At 37.3% G+C, this 18,232-nt stretch overlaps 1 protein-coding gene across 1 annotated transcript; it reads right to left on the reverse strand.

Moving 5' to 3' along the window:
• Nucleotides 1-916: 916 nt before the first annotated feature.
• SREBP (Sterol regulatory element binding protein) lies at nucleotides 917-17,993 on the reverse strand. The gene is made up of 16 exons (XM_028185988.2): nucleotides 17,797-17,993; nucleotides 17,085-17,717; nucleotides 16,627-16,913; nucleotides 16,314-16,544; nucleotides 15,942-16,134; nucleotides 15,605-15,792; nucleotides 15,086-15,273; nucleotides 13,675-13,911; nucleotides 12,446-12,650; nucleotides 11,344-11,479; nucleotides 9,973-10,123; nucleotides 8,252-8,351; nucleotides 5,050-5,127; nucleotides 3,206-3,361; nucleotides 2,291-2,426; nucleotides 917-1,228 (listed from the first exon to the last, which is right to left on the reverse strand). The coding sequence occupies exons 1-16, from the start codon at nucleotides 17,858-17,860 to the stop codon at nucleotides 1,011-1,013; spliced, it is 3,201 nt and encodes a 1,066-aa protein (XP_028041789.2). The 5' UTR covers nucleotides 17,861-17,993; the 3' UTR covers nucleotides 917-1,010.
• Between the last annotated feature and the right edge of the window lie 239 nt (nucleotides 17,994-18,232).

An 18,232-nucleotide genomic window follows, 5' to 3' on the forward strand; every position in this document is an offset into this window, starting at 1 on the left:
GGTCCTACCACCAGTAGGTGGGATTTTAACGTCTTCGGTTCCGGCTCAAATCCCACATATCCCGTGCAGTACCTTGGCGCGGGTATCTCGCAAGGGGTTCCAACCACGACCAGAAAAGGGGCTGTGTGGTATCCAACCGGGCGAACTCATAAAGCGTCCTATCATCACTAATTGCGTCATTTTAATAGTTGCCAACGGGATTTCAACTCCGGCATAGTCGCTTTTTTATGAATGAAAGATTACTGGGGCCCGGAGGCCTTTCCAGTTTCACCAGGACAGGTGGATGAGCAAAGGCTCGGCCAGGAGGGGTGGGATTTGCTAACAACTGCCCGAGCGCCTCCGAAAGAGACCTAACAACTCAAGAGCAATTGCTTCGCGAATGAATCTACCACCGGATCTGAATCACGACCCACTGAGAAAATCCAGCGAGAAACTCAGCAGGCTGATGCACGGGTTAGGTAAGGCATAGTCGCATCGCTCGATACGAATGCAGGATTTCTTATCCTTTAGACCACGGTAACGAAAACGAACTTCAATAAAAATAATTTCGATCTCGACTTACTGATGAACATCTCCATGATTTTATGTCAAAAGCTTGCAACAATTTTACTCCAAACTTTAGACAAATAGATCTCAACCAAAAATGTTATTTTTCTCATAGATTTGTAAAAAAACACCTTTGTTATTTCCGTAATTACATTTTTTAATAAATATTTTTTCTATAAAATGTTGTGCGAACCGCGACAGTCATTTAATTTCTTAAAACGAACCCCGAGCGAAACTAATTGGTGACTGCCTTAGACTGCCCAGAACTTCAGTACCTATTGTTATAATTAAAACCTTATTAAATATAAACATGTAAAAGTACATAACAACAATATACATACATATATGTATTAGAAATGAAACAAAAATATTAATATTTCATATATAAATAGCTTTATTCAGTATTTTATACTGTTATATAGTTTTCATGTTCCGACTACATGGTTTATATGTTAGACATTTCGTCACGGCGCTGATGGTAGGGTTCCGAATGATTTCATTAGATTATAACAGTGCGGCAGTCGACTGCGGTGTCCGATCTTTTGCAGCGTGGCGGCAGCTTGGGCCAGCATGCCGGCCCGCTCGCCCGGCGCCGCCAACACCGCAGCGGGGAGATGCTTGCAAGCCATATATAGGGCTACGGCTCGCTCTCCGTCGCCGCCGCCGCCTTCCAGAGCGCGCTCTACAAGTTAATTGACCGAGTTACTTGACCGAGTTACTTGACTGAGTTACTTGACCTCAAAAATTTTTTTTGTTTTTGTATCTTTGTTGTGTGAACGAGCTCACAGTCCACCTGGTGTTAAGCGGGTACTGGAGCCCATAGACATTTACAACGTAAATGCGCCACCCACCTTGAGATATGAGTTCTAAATTCTCAGTACAGTTACAACGGCTGCCCCGCCCTTCAAAACGAAGCAAACGCCTTACTGTTTCACGGCAGAAAAAGGCAGGGTGGTGGTACCTACCCGTGCGGACTCACAAGAGATTCTACCACGACCAGTCATAATAATCCAGGCACGATTATTGATAAAAAAAATAATAACATTGGCAATCATCAACTGGATTATGTATAAGCCCTTTATAAAACTTTTCTTTATTCGTACCTTCAATATACTTAAGCGCTGTGCCTTAAAAAAAAATAGGAGACACGAGGAAATACAAGTTTTTGAAAGAAAACAACAAAATAATCAAAAAGAACATTAAAATGGTACTGCGTTATTTGCAGCCCTATTCTATTTGATACGGATATTTGCAGTTAGTTAGATAACTTAAATACGGATTGCCAAGAGAATAAGGTAGTTTCATCAAACAGTGTTACAAATAGATACATCAGCTGTCACAATGATATTTCCGTGGTGTTAAGGTTTTCGGCCCAATTTCAATCAAATGTTACAGTTTATAGGATTATAGGATCAACCAAAACTACTATAATACGTTGGCTCGACCAATAGCTGCTCAAAGTAGAGATATTGGGTTTTTTAAAGGGATTTTATGACCTGGTAACTTAAGACTTTTAGGTCAAGTCTTATTTTAAATTTAATGAAAAATTTTTATATGAAAAATTATGTTATAAAATGAAATGAAGTTAATTAATATGAAATATGGCATGAAACGAATTGAAATCAAATGAACTGAGATGAGATGAGATGATATGGGATGAAATATAATCTCAGTAAAACGGTGGTCATTTACTGAGACTTATTGGTTTTTCCGGCTGACAGCTGCACAGAGTAGTTATACTAACCCTTTCCGCATATTATAGACGCTCGGTTGAATCTAGGCCGGAGACTCCCGTCGAGCAGTTGTTGTGTTCTGCGCGGCGCGGCACCCGCCATCATGCGACACACCGCCGATTGTAAGAATACGCGAGATGTAACCCACTAAAACGACATACAGTTCGTAAATATATTTGTTGTTGTGCGAGATGCGTTTAATCTGTTAACGTACTGAAACTATTCTAGGCATTTCGTGAATAGAACGCCTCACTATCCCGAACTAGGGTTTTTTTTCTTCTTCTTTTTGGCTCGAACTAGTTGCATTTCGAAATTGTTGTTTTTTAATTGCCGTAGATACGTTGACGAGGTTACCGCTTGGTGTTATACTATACTTGGTATTATACTGTACCTGGTATTATAATATACTAGGTACTACACTATACTTGGTATTGTACTATACTAAGTATACTTGGTATTGTAGTTAATGTGAATACCGTCTGCGACATGCGGTCGAAGTCTCCATTGTACAGCATAACTGCAGTACCATCATTCAAACCCACGGGTGGTAGGTATATGCGTACGAGCTCATAATACGTCCTAGAGACCTGGTAGACCACCAGTATACCATTTATAAGCAACTCCACAGGAATGAGAAACTTAAGCTGCTGTTATTGGAAACTCGACGATTGCCATACTAAAAAAGAGACACAACATTTTATTACTATTTATAAAATTTAAGCCTGCGAGAAAACGAGATAGAATATTTTTGAAAGTTTCAGTTTTACGACATGTACATTTTACACTAACTTTAAAATATAACTAAATAGCTTCTGAAGTAGGATATCGTTTTGAGGATGAAGGCATTTTTTGGAACTTCTTAAATAAATAGTTTTTTTTTGTCAGTTTAATTTTGTCAATTTAGACCCTGAAAATTGTAATCAAACCGGTAAGCTCTGTGATAGCCTCCTCAGAGAGTGAAGGTCCCGTTGGAAGGCTCGCAGCTGTTGATGCGGGGCGGGACTCGACCTGACGCCAGAGGTGGCCTCCCACACGCCCGCGCGTACCTCTAACATCCAATCGCAGCACAACACCTGCATTAGCTGCGGAACAATTCATTTACCATTTAATTATGAAATCCAAAACAGGTTTTATTACAACAACAAGTGAAGACAGATGAATTACGACCATCCTAAAACACGATATCAATAATTGTAAAAAGCATTCTAGTTTGGACCCAAATAAGCGTCTGATATTGTTTTATTCATTTAATTCATTATACCAAGAAAATAATTATTACGTAGGTTTGTTTGATTGCTTTTTAAGCATTCGCACTTACACCGATTGAATTAGAAACTCGATACAGCAATTGTAAGATTTCGATGGGCGTGTATCATACACCACAATGTGCTGATAGCGATAATCGAAGCGAAGCGTGGCCAAGAATCAACAGTTCATTGTAAAAATAACAAGCACCTAGACTAGATTGTAAAACACAAAATTCAAGATAATTAAAATTATAATTTTTTAACGTGACAACGTCTTATAATCCGATGGGGCCGGCTGCACGCACGAAAAAACGACTCATTGAGGCGTTCCATTCAGGCTTGAAGTGCAAGCGAGAGCGCGCAACGAGCGACAAAGAGGCACAATCGGCCTCCGCGTTCGGCAGCGTTCGACATCTGTCTCTCTCCTACTTGAGTGAGCGATGCATCCGCGTGGACAGCTGCTATACAATATACATTTACATGTTTTCGTCAAGTACGAAGTTCAGTGAAAAGAGAATGTGGTGTCAATTGTCCATACAAAATAACTATCAAACAAATAAAATAAAAACTTTCTTTTGACAAATGATACCATTCCATCAGTATTTTCTTATGACGTTGTCACGTTCAACTATCGTCAGTAAACCGACTTTACAGACAACCGATTTGCGTGCACGCACTCTCACGTACGCGTGCACACAACACACACGTTCACATGCAAAATAAATGAACATAAACTGCGAGCTTCATGCGTCGAATGCAACTAATTCGGGATTTGCCTTGTAGTCATATTGCACGTTAATGGAACCGGTGCAATGCAACTACAATGCACTCTCGCTTTAGTTTCTCTTCTATGAAGCACTGCAAATAAAAAATAATTAAAAAAAAAACACGTCGTCATTGTTAAAAGAAGCATGCTGTAATACAAACTTAAATTAAGCACATTACGCGATCGAAATAAGAGTAAGATTTTGCTAATAGTATTTACACCGTTAAGACTATTCTTTCAATTTAATTTCGCGTTCATATTTTCATTATATGGAGTGGTGAAAGGCTATTTGATTTAAATACGACATTTGGCTTAATACGCGAAATTTATCTTTGTAATAAATTAAAGGTTCGGTTTATTTGGTATTAGCATCAACAATTCGATGTTTTTAATCGAACTTTTATTTTTACAAAATTTAAATAGCTGAAGAACTTATTTTTATGATATTATTTCCAAATTTTAAACTTTAAGCTTTAACTCCTTTAATGTTTCAAAAGCGTCGCTTAAACCAACTAGCCTCGATATTATTCCAAAAATTTCGATTACTACTTTACAGTTACCCTGGCATTGCTGAAGTCCATGGGCGACAATAACCACTCACCATCAGGTGGGCCGTACGCTCGTCTGCCTACTAGGGCAATAAAAAAATATATACAAAATAATAAAACATGCAAAATTGAAACGTTAACTTCGTGTGTATGACAGCGTGCGTTGTGCGTTATTTGTTATTGATAATGTCACTGAGTCCACAGCTCACCATCATCAGTTGAGTCGGTTTCCTGCAGCAGTAATAAGCCAACGAGTCCGCCAGTCGGGCACCAGCAAGATCGCAGACCTGTAAATAAACGCTTTATGTACGCGACTCCGTCCGCGTCGAATAGTTACTTTGGCATAACGCTAAACTTAACCCATAGACACAGCCCAATGAGTTTCTTGCCGGACCTTCTCAGTGGGTTGCGTTTCCGATCCGGTGATAGATTCTGCGAAGCTCTGCTCTTGCTAGGGTCAGTGTTAGCAACACACCGGTTTGAACCCACGTGAGCTCACCTACACACGTTAGGGTGAAGCTGAAATAGCCTCTCAAGGCTCTCAGCAAAGGTAGGAAAAAAAAAATTATAATAATATATATATTATATTAATAAATAAAGTGAAAATATTTTGAAACATTATTTATTGGTGCTCCACTTGTATTGGTTTTACCGTGATGTTGTATAGCCTTCCTCAATAAATGGGCTATCTAAGACTGAAAGAATTTTTCAAATCGGACCTGTTCCTGAGATTAGCGCGTTCAAACAAACAAACTCTCCAGCTTTATAATATTAAGTATAGATGGGATCTAGAATCGAAGTATACGTAGAAAAAAAAACTAACATGCAAACCTTAATTTACAGCTTTTCCACCAATTAAGTACGTATTCTGCCATGAAAATATCAAGAGCTCCAGTTACTCTTGTATTACTGGTAGTAGGACCTCTGGTGAGTCCGCGCGGGTAGGTACCACCACTCTGCCTATTTCTGCCGTGAAGCAGTAATGCGTTTCGGTTTGAAGGGTGGGGCAGCCGTTGTGACTATACTGAGACCTTAGAACTATATCTCAAGGTGTGTGGCGCATTTACGTTGTAGATGTCTATGGGCTCCAATAACCACTTAACACCAGGTGGGCTGTGAGCTCGTCCACACATGTAAGCATTAAAAAAAATACTAAAGTAGCATAGCATTGAAATAAATCAATAAGAAAATTATTAAAAAAACACATTTCAATAGCAAGCTGAACCAAATTTAAAATTTTAACGTTATCATCATGATAAGCCGTCAAGAAAAAGTGGCTGAAATGATACAAATTTATATTATCATAATTCCTTTATACGTGGCAAATTTTCAACGCAATCCGGAGTCTTGAAAGTCCGTAGAAAGTATGTACGTTAAAAGATTTTGTCACATAGATACATAAATGCGGATCGATTAATATTAGCGTATTTTTCTTATTTCGTAATTAGGTCCGTCAACAGTTGTCACTTTTATTTTATTACCGAGTATTTATTTCAATTTATTTTTTATGTATTTACACGCACGTTTAATAAACTTACTTTTAATATTCCTTTAACTTATCAGCCAATACTAAGCTCTTCTTTACAATATAAGCACTTGGTTGACTGGAAGAGAATTCCTTGGGCATTAAAACCGTCAATGTACAAAGTACCGTAAAATGGGGTAAATAGGGACAAAATCGAACTTCAGATTGAATTTTAACATAGTTCCAATTAAATAGTCACTGCTCAACCAAAGAAATAAGTTGAGTCTTGAACGTACCTAGGTGATAAAAACCGTTACATTATTTTAATTATTCAATTTAAAGAAATAATCGGAAAAATAATGGCCATCCCAATTTACCCCGCATTCGGGGTAAATTGACACGGGTAAGGGTTAAATTGGGATATTTGTAAGGGTTGTCAGTTCGCGGTACTGCGATATATAGGTAGGTAGGTAGGTGCCATACAATTATTTATATGGACCGAAATGATGAATACAATCCATAATTTAAGCACAATACACAACATAGTGTAAATTAAGCTGGTTTCTATTCCGAAGCGATGTGACGTGAATGATAATCAACAATACAATGATCAAAAAAAGTATGTGCATGTTATATTTTAGAAAATTATTATTTAATTTCTTAAAAATCACAACTCTGAAACAAAACCATAAAATAGAATAAAAAATAGAAAACAAAAGGACTGGAAATGCAATAATACAATTTTATTTAATCAACATTTTCAAAATAATCTTTGAGCAAGAGTAAGATATCAGGTGAATAAGATAAAAAAGCAGATTTATCTGATTACTGCCTATAATAACAAAAATAAAAGAAATTCTTTCTAAGCTAAATAACTAAACTCAATTAATTCACTCACTCATAATTGGAACCTAGATATCTCGGATTTTTAATTAATGTTACATTTAAAATCTGAGGCCTGTTTTTATTTGTATGTGCGTTGTGAATGTTAAAAAAATCATGATTCGACGCGTGAATAGATTCTGAAATAACAAAAGTTTTGATTCGTTTGAGTTCTTTTTAATTTTTAATTTTATTTTATTGCTATAAAGGACATACGACCGGGCAGATATTACAAGGTAAATGTCGCGAAAAAATGTAATTATATATATACTTTTCTTTTACCTATAGTACTTACATAAACTAACTGATAAACACATTAACCTTCTTTACATGACGCAATTGAGTGATAGTATAGGCTACAAAATATATTATAAGATATCAGTGACAACCCTAACAATCCATCCCTATTTTGTCTTTTGGCGTTCCAATTTTGTGTTTTCCAGTCTCGTTCCAAATTACCCTACATACGTCCCAATTTTTCCCAAAAAGAAAGGAAAAATTATACATTTTTTATTTTGTCGAAATATTGTATTTAAAATAAAAATATTGCAACTTACCGTTTGTTGCGGTATTTCCAGGTGTATTAAAAACTTATATAAACTGTGAACTTATTGAAAAAACAACGATAGTATTACTTTTTTTAAAAGTTCTGTAAGCTGTTTTAAAACGCACTTTTCAACCACTATTTTCAATTTAATTTGACGAATTTTTGGGACCAACTTAACTCATATCCATAGTACTTCCATAGTTAACTTGGTTTTTCTTCTATACATTAATAAATATTAACATAAACAAAATTAGGTAGATTCCGTGCTACAGGTACTTTGAGAATCTTCCGCAGGTTTGTCCCAATTTACCCCAGGATCCCAATTTACCCCATGTCATGGTACGTAATTACACACATACACTTGCATATAATGAAGAAAATCCTTTTCTAAACTGACGAACGATGATTACAAAATTATTAATACGACTAATATCACAATATTTACGATCGAACACAACATGCATTAAGCATTAATAAAAATGGGGTAAATTGATAATTGAATGTTTTAACGGCATACCTTGAGGATTGTTTCCGATGTCCTCTCGACGGATCGCTCATCCCGACACTGCGCGAGACTGTACAGTCCGCGTCTGCTTTTGTACGCCATGTGCAAAGCGCTGCGAAAAACACAATGCCCATAACTCACGTGTTTACAATACGAAGACAATAGTTATTAATTTCAAAACTATAAACTAAGATTTATATTGTTTTATAAACATTCTATGCGATTAGGTTCGAATTGTGATCGTACACGCACAGTTTACGAATTAGTTCTTATTTGTTATACACGTTCGCTGTACGAGGTCATATCGACCCGTAAAAGAAATTTTAATGCGGCGCTCTGAGAAAAGCAGCGTGGTAAGTGCATATAGGATTACTGGTGGCCCGGAGGCCTTTCCAGTTTCACGAGGACAGGTGGCGAGCAAAGGTTCAGCCAGGACGGGTGGGATTTGCTAACAGCTGCCCGAGCGCCTCCGAAGGTCCGAAGGAGACCTAACAACTCAAGAGCTGCTGCTTCGCGAATGATGCATATTCTAAAATACATCTGTTTGAAGTGGCCGTGGCCTACAGGATAGGAAGACCGGTGTGTTCATATCGAACGGTGCGCCTAGACCGATGTTCGAATCCCACAAACAGGTACTAGTTTTTCTAATTAAATACGTACTTAAAACATGTTCAGCGAACGAGTTCCGCGATGAAGCGATAGGCTCGTGTAATAAAAACTTTTTTTTTTGTCATAATGAAATGAAAACAAACAAATCCAGTCGACGCTTGAAAGGCAAACATGACTAAGCGACAATGCGTGAACTTTACAGTAGACTAATTTAAAGTAGAGTTAGAGTAGAGTAGAGAAGTTAGTAAGAAATACCTGAAAAAAAATCTATTTTAACGAATCTAGCTGTAGGATTGAAATGACTTTTAATAGACCTAGAAATATTTTTATTTTTTGCGCATCGAATATGGTTATTGCCTATCATTTATGTTAAAATTGATTTTTTAGCGGGAATGCGAGGAGTGAAGTTGTGTGGTTTGTTTTATTTTGTCTATTTAGTGTTTCTTCAAGTTTAAATGTGTTATAACGGTGGTTTATTAACTGTTTAGTATCTGTGAAAGTATACAAATGTGGGAAAATGAAACAAAGCCGCTGGACGTAACTTCTCGGAATCCTCCAAAAAGTCCACTGAAAAAATCTCAGTAAATGACCACCATTTTACTGAGATTATATTTCTCATCTCATCTCATTTAATTTAATTTCATCCCAGTTGATTAATGTCTCAAATTAATAATCCTCATTCCATTTCATTTCTTTTCACTCCATATTTTTATTTTTCATAAAAATAAGAATATAAATTACTAGCGACCCGCCCTCGCTTCGCTTCGGAAACATTAAAACACACATGAAACCAAAAAAATAAAATTAAAAAAAATTTAAAAATTTTTTAAAAAAAGTAGCCTATGTTCATCAGGGACAATGTCGGCTTCTAATGTAAAAATAATTTTTCAAATCGGTCCAGTAGTTTCGGAGCCTATTCGAAACAAACAAACAAACAAATCTTTCCTCTTTATAATATTAGTATAGATATAGAAAATAAGACTTGACTTAAAGGTCTCAGTTACCAGGTCATAAGATACCTTAAAAAATATGCATAAAGCAGTTATTGTCGCTTAGTCATGATTGCCTTTCAAGCTTCGCAGTGCTTTTGATTTGAAGTGTGTTAAAAATAAATGAAGCCACACCCCGGCAATGGGTCTTCGCAGTTGATGAGCGACTCCGGCAACAGATCTAGCCTATCGGCGATGTCGACCGCCCGTCCTGTCTCAGCCAATAGCCAAGTGGCTGCGACGCCGACTATGTTCGCCCACCATTCCATCACCGGATCCCAACAGCCTGAAATATTGAACTCCTATTGTATTTTTGTACTTTAATGTGACATTAATGTGACGCGTATTTCTGCCGTGAAGCAGTAATGCGTTTCGGTTTGAAGGGTGGGGCAACCGTCGTAACTATACTGAGACCCTAGAACTTATATCTCAAAGTGAGTGGCGCATTTACGTTGTAGATGTCTATGGGCTTCAGTAGCCACTTAACACCAGGTGGGCTGTGAGCACGTCCACCCATCTAAGCAATAAAAAAAAGCATTCAATTGTACAGATAAATTCTGGACACCTATTTGTATTTATCTTCGTCAGATTAAACCCCAGTCATCTCACCTACTCGCCCGGTGGATCTAGTATAACTCCTCGAGGTTATTAGAATAGGTAGGAGTAAAAAAAATATTTTTATTATCTTTGTAGGCAGTTTTACTGACAGCTCGCACGGGTAGGTACCAGCACTGTGTCCATTTCTAGAGTGAAGCAGTAATGCGTTTCGATTTGAAGGGTAGGGTAGTCATTGTACTGTAAAATCTGGGATCTTAAAACCTATGTCTCAAGATGGGTGACGGTATTTACGTTGTTGATGTCTATGGGCTCAGACAACTACTCAAGGCCAAGTGGATCGTGAGCTCACCCTCTCTCTCTTCGATCGGTCCCTCACTCCTAAGGATCGTGACTCCGTCCGATTCCGTCAACCAGCTGATGTGAGCTCACCCATCGAAGCAAAAAAAAAACGTCCTACTGATGGTGAGTGATCGCAGTTGCTTATATATCACGAATGCCAAGGGCACAATTAAAACTATCAAGCTTCGTTTGAAGAAATACTTGTCATAGCCGTACGGTGCGTCTTCAAGAAGATTTATAGAAACGCCCTATTAATGAGCGCTAATTCTAAGTAATATCGAAGAACTTGATGAAGGTTAGCTTTTAGGGTTCCTTATTAAAATAACAATTCCAACTTCATCCTCCTGTCTTTTGGTTTTTTTCTTTTCTTTTTTTTCCTACCTAATATGATAGCCTTGAGAGGGTATGCAGCGTAACCCTAACTTGTAGGTGAGCTCTCGGGGCTCAAGCCAGGAGGCGTTGCTAACACTGGCCCTAGCAAGAGCAGTGCTTCGCAGAATCTACCACCGGATCGGGAACACGACCCACTGAAATGATCCGGTGAAAGAGTATAATCGTATGACGTTCCTTTATAGACAACATATCTAACACAAAGTCATGAGTACTCACCGGTGTGTTGGGGCGCATCGGTTGAGACATCGTCGGTTATCAATTTAACGAGATCGAGAACGTCTCGAGTGTTTGTCCGTTCGTCCGCGCATAACAACATCTGGAGACTCCTCTGTAAAATTTCCAAGTGATACGCCTGGAAAGGAAAGAGAATTAGTAAAATCGAAATTCCCTTAAGTCGTAAGTTTTTTTTTGAAGTGAAACTTCTACCGCGACTTCCAACAAGGTTGCGTTAAAGGCTACCATGGAATAGAAAGAGACAGAGCGAGAGTGAATGCGTGGCACTCGAACGAATGCGCGTAGTATACCTGCTACAGGACAGCGCGAGCATTAGTAACGCGTAGCATCCAATATTATAATGAAGTATCAAAAAAAATGTTTTTTTCTATTTATAATTTAACATAATATACAACGTATTACAAAATACCCCGTAAAAAATATAATTAATTATCAAAGTCAAAAATTTTGTCAACCCTAGTAAGCTGTCATGTCAGGGAACCGAATTATTTAACAGAAAGGCGTACGTACCTATTACGACGTACCTATTTTACCCAATAATTGTGTACTTTAATAGTTTTTCTATTTTTCATTCATAAATGTTTGGTATCTCAGTACAAGGATGTCGTTATACTCAAGTACTGGCTTAAAAAAATGTGAAGTTGGGAAAAAAAATGTATGTTATCAATTTCAAATCTTCTAATCGATATCCTACAACTGTTTCAAGATTTTTTCAAATGTAGGCACATTCCGCGTACTTTACTCTTTAATTTTACTGAAATAGGGTTGGCAAATCAGTGAAAATAATAATATTTTTTAATTTTTTTGGATTATGTTACATACAGCGTTACTACAGTTCTTAAATATAAATGGACTCGTTATAAGGCCTCATTTAACCTCCTTTCGGCTTTACGGGTAGTTTTGTAATACCCTGTATATTTAATATAAATCATGAAGACGTCGCATCTCTTATGCACAGCATTCCCAATTACAATAGCAATCTGATTTAAAGATGAAAAATTAAGAAAACCACAATACTGCACATCGAAAAAGAAGTTTCACTTCATTCACTTGCACCAAGTTGCACCGTTTTTTTTTCAATTACCCTCATTGCGTAAGCGAGTGGGTCTGCCGGGTCGGGCAGCCTGGAGAAGAGTTTGGCGGGGGGATGGTCCGAGTCGTACGACCACCTCTGGGTGCGCAGGAAGTGCTGTCCCCGCGCGCTGGCCGCCCAGCGCACCCGCACGCTGCACGCGCTCCACCCGCCGCACGACTCCGCGCTCGCACTACGACACGCGCGCAAGTAATACCTGAAGCGACAAACTCATCAACATCTGACATTTAAAGAAGAAAACATCCTTAAAACGGTAGAAAGGTCAATCAATCAAAAAATTTTTATTCAACATAAATGAAAGTACATTGTTCGAAACCAATCCGTGGGTATTTGAATTTTTACCACGGCTACACGGGTCGCGATCTGACATCTGTCACTTTGGCTTGCTTCTCGAACGGGACGGTACCCTCATATGTGACGATCTTCGCTAACGGTTTGCATTATCAGTAATCCTTATGCCTCCTGCCACGAGGGCGCTGGGTTCGGATCGAACATACATACTTGCTGAATGTCAAAAAGAACTACCGCCAATTCACAAAAACTAGCTTCCGTCCTGAGAAGAACTGGCAAGAAATTCAGCGGGCATGTCTTTTTTTTAAAGTTTTTTTTTTTATATTAGATTTTTTTTTTAATATTCATTTTTACAATGAGTGTTATAACGTAACAATTATTGCAATATTTAAATGCCCGGAGCGAGCAACTCATTCCCACTTTGTGCAATCTTCTAGATAATATCATTGACTTTATAGTAAGCTTTATTGCACAGATGTTCTTTCATAGTTTTCTTAAACCTATGTATATGTAGGTTCTGAACATCTTATGGGATCGTATTGCCCTAGATGTAGTGTATGCCGCAAAATAGACTGATGTTAATTCTGATCTATTTGTAAACACCGATCCCTACAATGCGTGAAACAATTTAAATGCCATTTTCGTTAATGATAAAATATAATACATTTTAAAAGCTTGTAAATAACTTAGTTTTTGAAATAATTTGAGTAGTTGATATATAAAGAAGAAAACAGTCTTAAAACAATGGAAAGGTATTGCCCTAGATTTAGTGTAGGCCGCAAAATAGATTGACAGAAAATGTTGATCTATTTGTAAACACCGATACCTAGAATGCGTGAAACAATTTAAACGCCATTTTCATTGATGCTGATGTTGATGAAAAAATACAACATTTTAAAAGCTTTAATAAATTTTTTCGTGATACTTACCCGCACAACCAGTTTCCGATCTTAGGCATATAATCTTTAAAGACTAAAGCCGCCGTGACGTACGTGTCGGCCAGTAATTGTCGGTTCCCGGCGACCTCAGCCAAATTAATCGCTTGGAGCGCTAGCAACAATCGTTCGCTGCGCCCTCTGTGATCCGACAGGATCTCCAGCTGGGCTAGTTGATGCGAAACAGAAGAAACCTCCGTTGCCCAGTGCAACGTAGCTCGTCTTGTTGGACTAAAATATATTGCAATCATCAGTAATTGAAAAATTATGTTATTATAGTGCGCCCGGAACAAGTTGGCCGCGCCTTAGGTGGCGACAGGGGTGAGGGGACGGGTTGCATATTACTCGCAACGCACAAGAGATTAGACAGTGATGATCAATCTCAAGATATCGTGAACAATAATTGTTCAATTATTGAAAAGAATAAATAAATTGCAATGGAACTTTTAGAAAATTATATTGTACCTATCTAACTTTTACTTTCAGCAATCACTCTCCCTACACTTCGTTCTGATATCCCTGTTGCTTCTGCTACTAATTTATGTATATTTGCATCAGTTTTAGCGCCCCTGCCTCTCCGTCTCACCGCTCACATACCTAAGGCGCGGCTAACTAGTTCCGCGCGTACAATAATAATTATATTATGTAGCGGCCCGCTTCGGCTCCGCTCGGGTATTTAACAAAAATTTCATTTGACGTTGTTTTATTTTAAAAAAATTAAAGAACACTTATTGCGGAATAACTTTAATAGCTATAGATATGCTGTCGCGACACTTTTTAAGTAATAATAATGTGTTCTACAAAGGCGTAGTACATTATTTTATTCTATCATCAATAGTTTTCGCAGGGCACGCGATGTAAAAAATATTTTATGTAATTTTTTTACACCTTCGGTTACATTATTGGAGTTTTAGTCTTCTTCCTATTCGTACACTCTTGACAGAGTGGTCGTGGTCATGCATCAGTCGGATCCTGCGATACCGATGCTCTCGCGATGCGACGCCATGTGGCACGATGTTTCGCAGAGTGAGAGCAAACATTTATGTTGGAGTGAGTAACAGATTTTATGAGGTCGGTCCATCGTGTTGGAGATCGTCCGCGAGATCTTTTGCCCTCGACTTTCCCTTGCACCACCAACCGCTCAATGGAGTCCTCATTACGAGTGATGTGCCCGAAGAATTTGAGGATTCGTAATTGGACTGTTTGAGTTTTAGTAAGGATCCTTAATTTTTTCATAAAAGATTATAGCCTACGTCACTCGGGAATAGTGTAGCTTTCAAACAGTGAAAGAATTTTTCAAATCGGTTCAGTAGTTTCGGAGCCTATTCAATACAAATAAACAAACAAATCTTTCCTCTTTATAATATTAGTATAGATATAGATTTGCTGAAATTTTTCTTTTCACCTGTCCCTCCACAGATCTCCGGCGCGTCGTGCAAGGAAGCCACCGAACGGTAATCTCTGCAGCAACTGCCGAAGCACAGCCGCTGTGAGGGCCGTGTACTTAGCTTGACCTGGGCCACCTGCCTGGACACTTCTTCCACATGCTTCCAATGCTCGATGGAGTTCTAGTCGCGTATTATTTAGATCGCCCTGAAAATAAAGTTTATACATGTTTTACAAATTATTTTATTCTTAATCTAGATTTAGTAATATTTGCTTTTTATAAATAATAATAGCATATTTTCGAAATACCCTGTCTACATAATGCTAAAAGGGACGAAAGGATAAAGACACTGGTACTATATTCAAAACACAGCAATGTATCAGTAGCTGTATTCCTTAACCAATACATATATATTTATTTTCATTATATGAACTTCAGATATAAATTGGATCGAGAATTAACTATTTATTTATTATTTATTTGCAAAGCAGCAATAAAATGCATTGTTCAGGTATAATTAAATTATGATTCACTTACCTTTTTAAGATGGTTGCCAGCAAGCCTTTTATGTTTGTAGAATAAACCAGCTTCCTTGGACTGACTTTTTGGTACAGAATCTCCATAAACTAGTAACTTTACCAAACAGCCTCCGAGTATTACAAAGTTAACAAGATATATAAAGAATGTATTAAAAACCCAAATCGCCCAAGATGATCCTTCATAACCTGAAAATTTTTTTAATATATATTTATAGTTGCAATTTTTTTTGTTCCTAAACCAATATACCAAAAACTACACTTTTTTGTATAAAACTTATTTCTTTAAAACTGATTTTCATAATAGGATACACATAAAATATTAATTAAAAACAAACTTGAATCATCTTCTGATAGAATTTTCCTTTGATCAATTCTTGCATTGAAATCTGTAGTTGTATACTCTGTTGTAAAACTGCTAAAGAATGTGCTAAATGGGTTGAAAGCAATAAGCCCAACCATGAAGGCACATAACGCCAGTCGTGAATGATCACCCATACCCATTACTATCTTTGAGTATTTATCTTCAGTCTGCAAATTCATAAAATTAAATATGAATTTTCTTTAATAAACAAAATATCTTCTTTTAATAACAAATTCGGATATGTAAACAATTTAGATGAAAAAAATCTTATACACAAAATTATACTTCGAGGATATTCCAACTGGAATATTATGCTAAGTAGTAATATACTCTATTAAAAAATTACCTTGTATTCTGGTGAAGAAGGTGTGTCGCTGTCAATTGAATGTGGAGAATGATAAGGTGATGACACATCACTATGTGGTGGAGTATAACCTCCTTCAAATATTGGCTCTTTAACTCCAGACTTTTGACAAACCTGTTTAAGAGCTATATTTTCTTGTTTTAACCTAGTGTTCTGACTTCGCAAATACTTAATGTACTCAATTGTTTTACGTAATATTGCTGACTTGTTCAACTGTAAACAGGATATGACGAAATTAAACAAGAAATTCAACTTTTCCAATGAATTGTTATTAAAAATAAGCATTACTGGTTACCTTAGCCTCTTCACCAACAAGCATATTCTTCAATTCCACTATTCTATCATTAATACTAGTTCTGTAACGTCTTTCAATGGCATTGTGAGCACTGCGTTTCACTTCTTTCACTTTTGGAGGTCCAATATTTGGTGCAGGGTTTAAAGCAATTTTATCACCTTCGAGTACAACTGCAGGTATTCCCGTCAATAAAGCAGTACCGTTACTGTTTGTAAAAAATGTGTGTATGGGTGTTGTCTCCGATCCTGCCTTTGCATTTGTAATAATATTTTGGTTTGTGCTTGAAACTGGAAAGATAACAATTACTGTTTATTATTGACTACATTTTTTTAATAATGTGTGCAATGGTAAACCAGTACTGGATATATTAGCAAGATTGAGAAAAAGAACCATGTAAACTTGACTATCATTATCATAACATCATAATAAAAAAGAGTTTGCCACATATCTGTACTTACCCTGTAATGGAGTACTGGTATACATCAACGTTTGTGTCTTTGGGTTAATGATATTCGACTGCAATAACACTGGTGAGAAATTAGAATCAGAACTTTTTAATATAAAAGGTACACCTTTGGGATTGTTTTGTATCAGTAGAGGTTGACTCTGCTGTTTTAGGGGGCTAGTTTTATTTGCTTGTGGAACATTATCAACTTGAATGACATTTGACCTTTTGTCAGGCATAGGTTGGATATTTCCAGCCGGACCCAAATTAACAAACACGGGGCTCTGTACTACTTGTTGAAAAATCATCGGTTGATTTTGAACTTGAGTCCTCTGTTGTGGTATAACTTCAGGAAACGTCACGGACGCATTCTCAAGGGATGTTGGCAAATTGAATTTCTCTTCTTTAATATATCCACCTTGTATTGGTTTACTGATCGGGGGCGTTGGCCTAATTCTATGCGTGTGCTGTGACATCACTGGGTTCCCGGTATGATTATAATTCGGCGAAACTTGTGGAGATGATGAAATTTCAGGCTTGCATTTCGTATCAATGTCCAACAGCCCTGTTTCACTTGTATTGTCCACAAAAGTAAGCTCCTGTTCTAATTTTGTCATAAAATCCCCATCGCAATTATTTAAAAAATCTGTAAAATAACATTAAATTGATATACGTATTGCTTATCGTGTTCACACTTCGCAATAGTCATAAGCAATTACACTTGCCTTCAATTTCTGCAATGTCGTGGACATTGAAAACGTCCGCATTCATAAAAGGATCAATATCCATTTTTAACAATTCTTAAACCATAAAACCATAACAAGAATTTAATAAGGTGTTTTCGGAAATTATTCTTATTTACAAATTTTGGCATTATTTTGACGTTTATCTGATGATTCTCCATCGACCAATCGGTGAGAGCTATCCTGTGGTCCGATTTTACGTCACAGTTTTAGACTGGGTGCATATTTTACGGCCCGGAGTATGCCGCACATTGGCAAATAGACTATCTCCAATTTTTCACCAGAAACCACACAAACTAATATAAGCATTGGCTTATGAGAGAGATGCAATGAAAATTGCAAGTGTGGCACGCATATACCATTATCGCCCAAACTAAAATTACATAAATTCTTTTAAATGTTGATATTGTCCTAGGAT

This window comes from Bombyx mandarina, chromosome 13, assembly GCF_030267445.1.
Source record: "Bombyx mandarina strain Sakado chromosome 13, ASM3026744v2".
NCBI classification, from domain to species: Eukaryota; Metazoa; Arthropoda; class Insecta; order Lepidoptera; family Bombycidae; genus Bombyx; species Bombyx mandarina.

Bases quoted from the DNA above. Each gene is read 5' to 3' on its own strand.
- SREBP (XM_028185988.2), bottom strand. From the start codon at position 17,860: ATGGATATTGATCCTTTTATGAATGCGGACGTTTTCAATGTCCACGAC. The intron at 16,914-17,084 runs GTAAGTACAGAT...TTATCTTTCCAG, and splicing joins TACCAGTACTCCATTACAGG to TTTCAAGCACAAACCAAAAT. The intron at 10,124-11,343 runs GTGAGTACTCAT...TCAATATTTCAG, and splicing joins CGATGCGCCCCAACACACCG to GCTGTTGGGATCCGGTGATG.